Below are 12,866 nucleotides of genomic sequence, written 5' to 3'. Positions count from 1 at the left end.
GGAACGAGGCTTTGAAAAACAACTTGTGCGACCAAAAGAAAAAAAAATCAAATTAAGTGAGTGAGAAACAGGAATTGCCTTTTGTGTCCTAGCGACCCAATCTAAATATTTAAATTTTAAAGACAGGTTTCTAAATGCTTAACTTTATAAACCTTCCTCATTGCAATTCACAGGGGAGTCACACCTCCATTGTGATCTGGAATATTCATATGCCTGGACTAACAGAGTCTGGTAGCTGATATTTTCACACATGCCATATTCAGTTATAAAATATAACCTGAAAAAAAAAGAAAGCTCACCAAACAAAACATAATGCTGTCCGCAGTCCTGGGGCAAAACAGACTTTCCAGAAAACCTATGGTTAAAGGAGTGTCTGGGCCATAAGCACACATTTTGGAAAGGCCCCTTATTCTGGACTGATTTTCCAATTTTCCTTCTTCTCTCAGCTCTGAGATGCCCAGCGATTGGCTATTAATGGAGTGTGGAAGTAGCCCCCAGGCAGAAGCTATTAATTTGCTGATTTAGTAGTAGGTGCTCAAATACCATGAGCTGACAGAGGAGGCAGACCATAGCAGTGGTAGGGGACATAGGTAGGAAGTTTCTTGTCAGCAGGATTCAAGCCCAGCCTCATGATCTTTCAGATATCTGTCCTGGATGGGAAGCTGCCCTAGATGTCCCCAGAGGTGTCCTCGGAGGCCAAGGGCTGAGGCTCCCTCCTTTTCTTAGCATGATATCTTCTGGGCAATTGCACTGCAATTGTAGGACTATAGGGACTCCAAGCGTTGCCTTCAACCTGCCTCCATCTCCCTCCGCGGTGCCTTCTCTCCTTGACTCCACCGACCCCTTCCTCGCTGGGCGCAGTAACTCACAGGCTTTATCTACTGTGCCTCCCTGCTAGTCCCCCCTCAAATCTGTGCTTGGAGTTAGTCTCCAGTTAGGAAAGAAAGAGTGAAATAACTTTTCTCAACCCCTATTTCTCACGTGCCAGGCACTGTGCTTGGCCCTGGGACCTACCAAGGCTTCCTAGTCGTGGGGTTTACATCCTGGCTGGGACTTGATGATATTCCCTTCCCAAAATGAGTGGTGTGTTAATAACGGATCATGTGTCAAAACAAAGCCAGGGCCTCCCAATGGAAAATGTTAAGCCTAGTGATGAAAGGGTTTTTTGGGGACAAGAAGTCTTTAAATTCCCACCAGATGATACCATTTTGGAGCTTCCACTCCACTGGAAGTGTGAAAGTGACTTTGGTCAACAGAGTCTCGGGAAGTTAAAAAAAAAAACTGTGTTTGTTCTTTTATTTCAAGAGCTAATTGTTGGGAATAAAACCCATTCTTTTGATGTTTTAAGAGCCCATAATGTGCGCAATAGTTAAATAAATGAGCCATTCAGTTGTGAATCTAGCTCCATGCCAAGCGGATGCACAGAAGGTTGAGCTTCACCTGTGGAGTTGACTTTCCCAAGTTTATTTTTCATTCTTGCTTTTCTGGATAGATGTGAACCAACCCCACAAGCTTATTTGCTTAGCAAAGCTTGGCCCCTCTAGAGGCCCAGCTATTGAATATGAAAGACTCTGATTTGCTACATGAAAGACACCACATACATGCTGATTGGTGTGACCCATTCCCGGGAGAGACTTCTCTTTGCAGGCGCCCCTCCCTCTGCTCTGCAGGGATTCAGGGGGAGGGGGACTTGGGGCATTAATTGCTAAAAATTCAAAGTGCTGGAGTGTTGCACTTGATGAAGCCACGCAGCCCAGAAAAAACACCTGCAAGTCTTTCCTGCTCTCCACCCTACCTCCCCCGTGCCACCCCCATTGCAGGCATGTGGGCCTTGGCTGCTGCGTGCACTTACAGGCTTCTGGGATGACCGGGGCTCCCAGGGGGCAGTGGGTCAGGAGGTTGAGCAAGAGCAGGGAAGATTCTGGGCCTCTCTGGACCTGGGAATAGAGTCAGAACAAGAATAAGGGAAGAAAGAGGGGAAGGAGACTAAATAGTGCTGTGAACAATGAAGAGAGGAAAGAGAAAAGAAAACAGAGAAATGGGGCGGGATGAGAGGGAGAGGGCGGGCAGGGAGAGGCGCAGCAGGTCTCTAAGCTCCTGGCTGCCACTGCCGAGGCTCCTGGGAGCAGCTCCCAGGCAGAGCGGGTCAGTTTCCCTACGGGTTACTGTGGGCGTGGGCTTTGAGTATCTCCAGGGGATGTGGAGGAGTCCGGAGTCCTGAGTAGCGGCAAAGGAAGGTCTTGGCACCCATTTGCAGCCCAGATGACCTCTGGGAGGCACAGCCTGCCTTCCCACAGGTGTCCCCAGGACAGGAACGGGCAGATGGCCTGGATCTCTAAGATAAGTTTGTGTGCATAACAATGAAATGGATAGTTAAGATCCGAGGCCCTGCCACCTTATCCAGATAGATTGGTCACCCTGCTTTGGGAACTCCTGAGTTGTCCACTGATGGGCCACAGAAGTCCCTAGTATCCTGTGTCCTGGGAGTTGGTGTGTTGGTAGCAGTGACCACAAATCTTAACTTCCAAGATAGAGTTCCAGGTACACACCAGAGAGGCCACTCTTCACGGGCTGGGAAGAGGGGCCTCTCTGATATTAGTGGTCAGGATGCGACTTTTCCTCCCTTTGCCTGATATTAGTGTCGTGATATTAGTGGTCGAGATGCTACTTTCCAGGGCCAGATGCTTCCAGAAAGAAGGACAGGAGGTGGGTACCTTGGATACATTTCCAAGGCCCCCTGCTGAAGCTCCCATTCCTCTAGTGAAAATAGCACAGATTCTGTTCTAGGCCACCAAAGAAATGGCATCAGGGGACATTCTCTTTGGCTATAGTCGTTTGGCATGGCCTCCCACCTGGCACCCGAAGCTACTGTCTACAACCAAGGGGCGTAGGGGAGTAGGGAAGCTAAGGGGCCGGGTGGAGCTCCCTGCTTAAAAGGATTGGCCTGATGGGTCCCGTTGGATGTGATAGGTCACCAGTCTACACACATGTCCTGACAGAAAGCTCAGGTTGCCATCTTCATCTGCTTTGAAAATGACTTTAGATAAACTCAAAAGCTCCCCCTAACCTCCCACCGTGGAAACAATTATTGAAGGAAATAGATGATTTTAGGCTTTATTTAGGATTAATACACTTCTAAAATGTATTAGCATTGGCTCATTCCTGCATCACTTCATCTCCCACTCAATAAAGCGAATGCCATCATGATTATGGAATAATCGGGAAACCATTGAGATTTATTAGCAAAAGGTAAACCACTGCAGAACATGAGCACGTTAAATGTCATGAGGAATACATACTTGCCACGTCCGGCACGCGTGAGAGAGACACAGTACGTATGGTTCAGAACCTGGCTCCTTGTACACAGTGTGGGCTGTGGACCGGCTATATCAGCATCACCTGGGAGCTGGTTAGAAATGCAGACCCTTGGCCGGGTGCAGTGGCTCACGCCTGTAATCCCAGCACTTTGGGAGGCCGAGGCGGGCAGATCACCTGAGATCAGGAGTTCGAGACCAGCCTGGCCAACATGGTGAATCCCTGTCTCTATTAAAAATACAAAAATTAGCTGGGCATGGTGGCATGAGCCTGTAATCCCAGCTACTCGGGAGGCTGAGGCAAGAGAATCACTTAATCCTGGGAGATGGAGGCTGCAGTGAGCCAAGATCGTGCCACTGCACTCCAGCTTTGGGGACAGTGAGACTCCGTCTCATAAATACAAAATAATAATCACAAAAAAGAAATGCAGACCCTCAGGCTCGTCCCAGACCTGCTGAATGAAAATCTGCAGATTTAACGACTCCCAGGTGATTCCCATGCACGTTAACTTTGTGATGCCCCAACCGAGGGCCGGTGCCGCAGCCTGTTGTCACTTTTCTCACGCTGCAGTGTCGCTGTTCTTTGTTTTAGATTTCAACATTAGGGCTGTAAGGCATTCTCTGTTTTGCCTCTTCCCTTGTCCCTGTGGCTTTGTGCTCTGTTGTCCTGTTGTGCTGTTACGGGATCTGTTAGAAGGCAGAGACTCAGCAGCACCTCTGACCCCTGTGTGGCTGGGGGACGAATTGATGGGGAACTCCTGAACTTACTCCTCACCAAATGTGGGTAGCCCGACCCCAGCAGACCTGGGCAAAGGGGAGGAAACATTTCCCATGGGGAAAAACCCATTTCCAGTTTTTTACTTGATCTCAAAGTCAACCATGCCCTACTCCCTGGGTGAGATCCACATGGGGAGACATATTTTTTTTTTCCATAGTGAGGATAAATTTGTGTTAAGCTATTCACTTTTTTTCCTGCCCAACCCTTCCCCTGTGGCAAAGGATGTGTATTCATGAAAAAGATAGTTGGGGGTCAAATGGCTTTTTTTTTTTTTTTTTTTTTTGTAAGCACATAATATGCTTTTCTTTTCTTGGAGATCCTCTGACTGGTTCAAGGAACAAATCTTCAACCTTGCTCACACAGCAGCGTGAGCTAATAAGCTGAAATAACCAGCACAGAATGTTCTCTTATCCTTAAGAGAAAAAGAAAGAGTAAGTTGTATTTTAATTAGATACTTATAATGGTTACAAAGCAGCTCTTCAAGAGAAGTTTTAAGAATCTGGCCTTCCTTCTAAGGCATAACTGTGTTCAAATTATCCTAAAAAGAGGCTGTATATCAATCCAGTCCAGTTTGTGATAAATTTACAACTGGGTTCTGCACAGCAGATTTATAACAACAATTAAGCAGAAGGAAAATGGATCATAAATTTTGGCTGGCACAGTCCAGCACCAAAGAGAAGAAAAGAGAATGGTTTAGTCAGATCAAAAGTCAATAATTTCAACATAGAACACTAAAGCTATAGAAGACACAATTTATATGAAAAGAAGTTAGTTTTTGTCCTTTCTCATCCTTTTCAAAATTACATGAGAACACAATGAAGCATCCATATAACAAAGGTCTCATTAAATAAATGGTGTGGTTTTTTTCAGCTTTACGAGTGGTACGAATGGTACAAACATTCTCTCACTCATCCACTATTGAATTTACTGAACGTACTACCTCCTTTTCCATAGACCAAGGCAACATGGGAAAAGAGAGACTTCTCCAAGAGTTTGGGGGACTTGAGACAGAAGATTTTAAACTGAATTTTGATGGTGGGACAAGAGGAGGGAAGGCCAGATAAAACTCCCAAACAAGATGATTTGGAAGAAAACACATGTGGCCCAGAAAGAATCAGTCTGAGGGCATGAATTAAAAAGTGGATTGAAGCTGGGCGCGGTGGCTCACACCTGTAATTCCAGCACTTTGGGAGGCTGAGGCAGGCGGATCACTTGAGGCCAGGAGTTCAAGACCAGGCTGACCAACATGGCAAAATCCCATCTCTACTAAAAATACAAAAATTAGCCAGGCGTGGTGGCACGCGCCTGTAATTCCAGCTACTTGGGAGGCTGAGGCAGGAGAATCACTTGAACCCGGGAAGCGGAGGTTGCAATGAGCCAAGATTGCGCCACTGCACTCCAGCCTGGGCGGCAGAGCAAGACTCTGTCTCAAAAACAAAACAAAAACAAACAAAAAAGTGAATTGTAACTGTTTTTAGAAGCTGGAACCAAAATCTATGCCCTGAAAGGAGAAATGCAGTCAAGGCTGTATGGGATGAGAGATGGGATGTTGCCAGACAGGATGTGCAGAGGCAAATCCCCGATAGTGAGGAAGACCTTTGAGTATCTTTATATGCGCCAGGGGTTTAGAACTGCTAACAGTAGAGAATCTGAATTATTGACTTTCATGCCTGACATTTTCGCTTCTCAAGTGGTGAAGGATGCAATAAGGCAAAACTGCTGAGCTGGACCGACTGGACCTGCAGAAATCACAGGAAACTTGGGATGATTTGCAAGAAATAGGCAAGATCAGGCTGTTCCAGGCACTGCCAGACTTATACCTTCTAGTTTGGCAAGCTGGATTTTAAAAGTTCAGAGGGAAGGTGAACATGGTCACATAACAGGAAATTGAGAAGTGGGTGCTTCTAATCTGGGGGCCACGGATTCTATGTACAGGGGTGGGCAAACACAGTTTCCTGGCTACCCAGAAGCCATTTACCCCACTTTTAGTAAGAGCAATTTGGGGATCCTCCTCTCCTCCACCCGAGAGCTCAGTGGTTTGGGTAAGGCCTCACCTAGACACCAACTCCAGGGATGGGGCACATGACCCAAGTCTAAGCCAATCAGGGGATCATATTCCTCTGGGGTCCAGAGATTGGTTGAGGGGCAGGTGCATGACCCTCTCGAGGTCACTGGGATGCCAGGAGGCTTTTGTTGAGACTTCCAGGAAAGAGACTCTTGCTTCTTCCCATTGAACTTGAACCTACTCTCTCCTACCCCTATCCTCAGCCTATAAAGACATTAGAGGGATTTAAAGAAAACTTACAGCAAGGAGTCATTGGCGTAGGGAAGAGGGTCCTCCCTACTCCCAAGCCAAGGAAGGGGGTCTTCAGCAGAGCCATTCATAGAGGTGGGCCATTCTCCTTGGCCATCTGCTCATGCAGCAGAATTGCTGATGTGCCCTCTCTGCCTATTTGAGCAAAGGAAAAGTACTTGGAGAGACACGAAAGGGTGGAGGGAGGAAGGGGAGGGCAGAAGGTGGCCACTGTGGGTGTGGCCCAGTTGTGTGTTTCCCATAGGCCGGGTGGACACTAGGGAAGGCATGGAAGCTGGAGCCATCTAGCTGGTATCCTGCTCAAGATTCCCCACCAAGCAGCCTTGGGGCAGGAGCCAGTGGCAGAAGCTGGAGCCTGTCTCCCTGGCAGGGAATTAGGCAGTGAGGACTTCAGACCTGGGAGCCCTCCGAATACGTCTTGCATCTACCCCACGTCAGAGGCCTGCAGGGAAAGGCACTGAGGGCAGCTCCAGGTAGGCAGGATTTGGGGATCTGTTCACAGGCCCCACTCCTGGAGGAGAAAGGGGCCCAGCAGGGGTGGGGGAGGGGTAGAAGGAGGGGAAAAAACAGACCTCTCCTCCCCAGGATGGCGTCCTCAGGCCACAGGTCAGCCTGAGCTAAGAGAACAGAAGAGCACTGATTGGATTTGAGACTGAAGTTTTCATTTGGGCCAGACTGGCCTGGACTTTTTAATGCCCCCCAGAATGACCAGAAATCATCGAGATCTGTCCAAGGCATCATCACGGACAGGGAAAGGAGATTCATCAGAGCACATTTAAAGGAAAAAAATGAAACAAAAAACATCAAATGGTTTCAAGTTGCTACCTCACTGAGTTCAGACTGTTCAAAACATTGGTTACACAGCTGTCTTGAGACCCCTAGGGGAGATCTGCCTGAGAAGGGAGTATGCCCAGAGAAACCGGAGCTGAGAAATGGGGAGAGAGAACAACTTGGACAAGGCTTGAGCCCCTGAATCAAGCCATACCTGAAGGCAGCACTGCCCTCTGGAGTTTTCAGTTATAGGGGTCAGTAAGCTCCCTGAGACAATCTGGGCTGTTTTCTATCGCTGTCCACAGAAGAGTCTGAACTGATGCCATGCACATATCTGCTCTTTCTTGGAGGAAGGGATGTAGCTCTCATCAGATTCCCATGGTGCATTGCTATGAAAGAAATTGCTCAGGGAGAAGAAACTCTAGAGCTCAAATTAAGCAATCTCATTGACAAATACAAGGGAAGGCCATCTAATGAGGCATGGGGATGCTCTACAGGGATGTCACAGAAGAGCTAGACCAGAACACCCTCGTGCTTTAGGCTGGAGCCCCAGAGTCTGGCATTAACTGGCACTCAAGAAATATTTGTTGAATGGAAACCAGCAGGAAAATTATAACAAGTCATACTTTACATGCAAATTTTCAGGAATATTTTCAGGAAAATATCTAATGTGTGAACATCTAATCTGCATTTCCATGTCCTGACAGATGGCCCATATTAACAGAGCTCTGATTATAGTAAAAAAAAAAAAAAAAAAAATTAAAAAAATAAAAGAAGGAAAGAAAGAAAAGAAAAAAAGAAAACCTACCAATATTCATTGAGTGGGTGCCATGTGCAAGGCTATGCAAAGCAACATTATTGTGACTACCAAATGTATGTTTTTAAAAAGACAGCGGTAGATATGCCGATTTTTCAGAGACTCCCCCCCACAACCAGCTATTACGTATGGGAAGAAAATCACCTTGGGGCTTGCATGGCTTAGGAGGGCTTTGGATCCTGCTTTTTTTCTTGGAAGAGGGATCTGAGCCCTTGAGAGTCTAAGGCTGTCTTCTCAAAGTGGAACCAGGGACCACCTGCCTCAGAATCACTGGAAATTTTATTTAAAACATGGGTTCCTCAGGAGGTGGAGGTTGCTGTGAGCCAGGACTGCGCCACTGCACTCCAGCCTAGATGATAGAGCGAGACTCCATCTCAAAAAAATAAAAATAAAAAAAATGCGGGTTCCTGGGTCCCAGCCCAGGCTTATGGAATCGGAACCCCTGAGGTCAGGACCCTGGAACGTGCATTCTAAGCAGTCCTCCCATATGGTTTTATGCACACTAAACTCAAAAATTTGACCTGCTGTAATCTGTTTATTTGACCAAGGGGTCTCAGTGCCTTGCAACATTCTGTACAGCCCCATAATAACATGTGGTCCTTTTTTTTTTTTTTTTTTTTTTTTTTTTTGAGATGGAATTTCTTTCTTATTGCCCAGGCTGGAGTGCAATGGCACAATCTTTGCTCACTGCAACCTCTGCCTCCCCCGTCCAAGTGATTCTCCTGCCTCAGCCTCCCGAGTAGCTGGGATTACAGGCATGTGCCACCACACCCAGCTAATTTTGTATTTTTAGTAGAGATGGAGTTTTGCTATGTTGGTCAGGCTGGTCTTGAACTCCCGACCTCAGGTGATCCACCCACCTCGGCCTTCCAAAGTGCTGGGATTACAGGCGTGAGCCACTGTGCCTGGCCTAACATGTGGTCCTCTGGGAGGAGAAGCCCTGCTCCTAGGCTGGGGGGATTGAAGGAGGCCGGGGTTTGGTAAGACAACACCCTCCTTGAGGTCATGGCCAGTTAAGGCCGTGCCAGAGGTAAAAGGTGCGTGCGTGAGGGCCTTTGAATGGAAACACCTGCTGTGTCCTCCTGGCAGATTGACGTAACTGGATGTGACTATGGTTATAGCTGGTGGGACAGACTTCTATAGCCCCGTGGCTCTCTAAATGACACCACACATTCTAGACCTGATTATCTGCTGCCTTCTACTGCCCTGCAGGCCTGTGTTTGGAAGGAAGATATTGTTTCATAGACATAACATTGCTTCTCAATTGGCGATTGAATTTCTGCAAGATGAGGATCTGACTTCTGTCTCTTAGAGCTTCTGCCCCCTCTCCTAGCCTCTGCCGTGTCTACTAAACTGCTGGACACTCATTAGATGCTTCAGAGCCCTTAATTTGATGTGATTTCTGGTTTACTGAGACCAGAGTGCTAGGCTTCCCTCTAATGCCTTCCTGGGACAGCATGCTAAGCTTCCCTTGAGAAGTCACCTTCCCAAGTCCTCAGTCATGTGACTTGAGCATGATTGACTGAGGGCTGGAGTCTGATTGGTGTAAGCCTGTCAGGGACCCCATTCCCCTTGCTTCAAGAGTTGGTTCAAGAATGGGCAGCAAGCCAGGCATGGTGGCTCATGCCTGTGATCCCAGCACTTTGGGAGGCCGAGGGGGGCGAATCACCTGAGGTTGGGAGTTCGAGACCAGCCTGACCAACATGGTGAAACCCCGTCTCTACTAAAAATACAAAATTAGCCAGTTGTGGTGGTGCATGTCTGTAATGCCAGCGACTCGGGAGGCTGAGGCAGGAGAACTGCTTGAACCTGGGAGGTGGGGGTTGCAGTGAGCCGGGATTGTGCCATTGCACTCCAGCCTCGGCAACCAGAGTAAAACTTCATCTCAAAAAAAAAAAAAAAAAAAAAAAGAATGGGCAGCAACCTAAGCATTCCTGTCAGAGTGACCCTCATGACTCTGTCTGGGAATTTTAGGCCACAGACCCTCTCTTCTCCATTGTTTACAAGCAAGGAAGTGTGGAGTCCCAGACACTCTTGACAGGCTTCTTGGGGCTTTGAGAGGAGAGCATGACGGAGGATGGGGCCAATATAAGACAGCACAGCCAAGAACTGGCGAGAGAGAAACCGACCTGTGCACCAGTTTGAGACCTAGACAAAGATTTGCCTGGAGCCACATCTATTCCTGAGCTGCTCAATTAAATGTACTCAGAAATACACATTTATGAGTCGTTTGTTTTTACTTTTTGTTTTTGTTTTGCTTAAATCAGTTGGGTTGGGGTTCTGTTATCTGCAACTAAATGTATCCTAATAGATTGCCTCACTTCCAGCTCCTTTTACTTCTTTTGCGCTAATGCACCCCAGTCACCGTTGGTCCCTCCCTCTCCCCTTTCCTCAATTTAAGAATAAATACACAAACCACTATGTATAAAACAGAATAAGATAGGTGGCAGGGTTATTTGGATTCATGGCTTGTTGAGATTCCATGCCCAAAGAATATTGATTAATGGATCAATGTCAATCTGGAGGGAAGTCCTGTCCTGTTCAACATTTTAATCAATGACTTGGATGAAATAGGAGACATGCTTAGTGAGTCTCAGATGACACGAGGCTGGAGGAATTGCTAATATAACAGATGGCAGAATCAAGATTCAAAATTATTTTGACTGACTTGAACAGTAATAAGGATAAATATAAACTCTTGCGTCTAGGCTCAATAAATCAATTGTGTAAGCAGGGTTTGGAAAGGCCCAGCGTGGCAGTTGTCGTAACTACTTAGAACTTGAAGTTGACCATAAGCTCATGTTGAGCCTAAAGTTAAGACAATTAATTAGTAACACAGTGAATGCAGTTTTCAAATATTTAAAAACTGCTGTGAAGAAGAGACACTGACTTTGCCTTTACTTCCTCAGTAGAATAAAGAAGTAGAATTTCCTGGGAAGTGGTTTTCAGTTCATTGTATGAAACATTTTTTAATGGTTCCAGTAACAGAACAGACCACCTTCCAAAATGGTGAATGTAATAGCAATCATATCAGAATGTAATAGAAAGGATTCCATTGTGGTGGTCTTTCTTTTAAAGCACAGATTTTAAAAATGAAATCTCTTTAACAACTCATGAGTCACAGTTATACACACACAAGCATCCAGAGGAAAAAATGAGGTGATAAAGTAGCCTTGCTCAGTACCCCATTATATCTGCTACAAGCGATCAAGAGGGGCCTCACCTAGAAGAAAATGCCCAGAATTTGGCCTGGGCCCTGACGGGCCCCATCTTCCCTTATTCCATTTGTGAGCCTCCTCCTCAACTTCCAGTCTTCAGTCTAGCTTCAGCTTGGCCTGTCCTTTTGTCCACTGCTGCCTTCTAGCTTGGCTCTCTTTTCTGGCTCACACCTGCCTCCCTCCGTGTGGCAGCTCCAAGTCAGATAGTGGGAAGCCATAACTCCTTCCCCATCCCTGCCCTTTGGGCCTGGCTCCTTCCTGGGCTTCCACAGCTTCCTCGAGCCAGGCCTGGCTTCATGGACTACCCCAGACAGTGAAGGTGCACACACAATTTGTCTTTTTGTTGTGGTTATTGTTCTCAACATTTCATTCCACTTGCTAACCTGGAGAGCAGGAGAAGCTGAACAATGACCCTATTTCATCTTATAAGCTTAGCATGTGATATCAGCAAGTTATTAAAAATAAGTTTCACTCCTACAAACACAAAAGCAATTGTCCTATGGATATCCCATGGGCAACTGGACGCAACTTGTACTCACATGTTTCTCCTTAAAAAGGTCTACCTCTCTCAGAAGCTTCTCTTGGCAGTCAGGGTTGGTGGCCAGTAGGTAGGTGGCAAAAGAAAGTGTGTTGGTGACGATTTCATAGCCAGCGATGAGGAAGATGAAGGCCTGGCCCACAATCTCATCCACAGTCAAAGGCCTGGCCATGGGTCTGGGCTGGTGTTGCCGGGAAGTGTTCGGCTTGCACCCAGTAGAGGAGAAAACCTCTCGGACGATGTCAAAGTCTTGCACGCCCATGGGACTCGCAGAATGTCGGGCATCCAGGACCATCTGGAGGAAGTCTCTCCGCCTCTAAGGAACAAAAGGAGAAAAATGCACATTTTGACCTTCAGTCATGAAGAGTGAGGCTTCTTGGAGAATAAAGGAGGAAGATACACGGGCGTAGCTTTTGAAGGGCTCAGTAGCAACAAGGTTCCTCATTGTTGGGTTATCTGGGACGGTGAGAACCTGGAAGCCACCTGAATGTCCCTTGGTATAGCACTGGTCAGGCTGGTTCTGGGGCAGTGAAGAGCAGCCTGGGCTGCTGCCCTGAGCAAGGCAGAGGCCATTCTATCTGGGCTGATTTGAAAGTCATTGAGCCACTTTGTTAAGTAAAAACAAAGCAGATCATGGAACAGTATGCACTGTGGCTCTCGTTTCTGCAAAAACAGCAAATGTACTAAATATATCATCACCTATATCTGTCTACACATAGACAATTTTAGCAACGTCCCCACCCAACAGTTCATAATGAGCTGGAGGAGGTGGGAAAACCAGGAGGGGGGCTTTTATTTTTTACTTTGTACATTTTTGTACTGTTGGTTGGTGGTTGGTTTTCCAACAATAAAACAATGGAAACATCACATAGATTTAAAACCAAGCATGTGCTGTACTGCTCACTTCTGTGCAGCTTAGGGCTTAGATGGGCAGCCACTGGTTTTCTCACACAGTAGAAAGTTAACAGAAGTGAGGGAAAGGGGAGGGGACTAGTTTGGTGGCACCTGTCTTCAAAGTCTCCAGGCTTTGCCTTCTTCATCCCCTAGCCTTCATATCAGATCTTCACATCGGTTCCCTCTTTTTCTCGGTAATCCCCTGCCCCCATTTAAGTAGTT

At 46.8% G+C, this 12,866-nt stretch overlaps 1 protein-coding gene across 4 annotated transcripts in view; it reads right to left on the bottom strand.

Annotated features, from left to right (window-relative positions):
• Nucleotides 1-12,866, bottom strand: part of TBXAS1 (thromboxane A synthase 1) — a 190,427-nt gene that overhangs the window by 46,688 nt on the left and 130,873 nt on the right. For all 4 annotated transcript variants that reach the window (XM_055284233.2, XM_055284234.2, XM_055284232.2 and 1 more), the window contains one exon: nt 11,752-12,066. In XM_055284233.2, coding sequence (XP_055140208.1) covers nt 11,752-12,066 — 315 coding nt within the window. The remainder of the gene's footprint in view (nt 1-11,751; nt 12,067-12,866) is intronic.

The sequence above is a fragment of the Symphalangus syndactylus genome, chromosome 6, assembly GCF_028878055.3.
Source record: "Symphalangus syndactylus isolate Jambi chromosome 6, NHGRI_mSymSyn1-v2.1_pri, whole genome shotgun sequence".
NCBI lineage: Eukaryota > Metazoa > Chordata > Mammalia > Primates > Hylobatidae > Symphalangus > Symphalangus syndactylus.
Note: the sequence above shows the minus strand (reverse complement) of the source record. Positions and strands in the feature narration are given on the sequence as shown.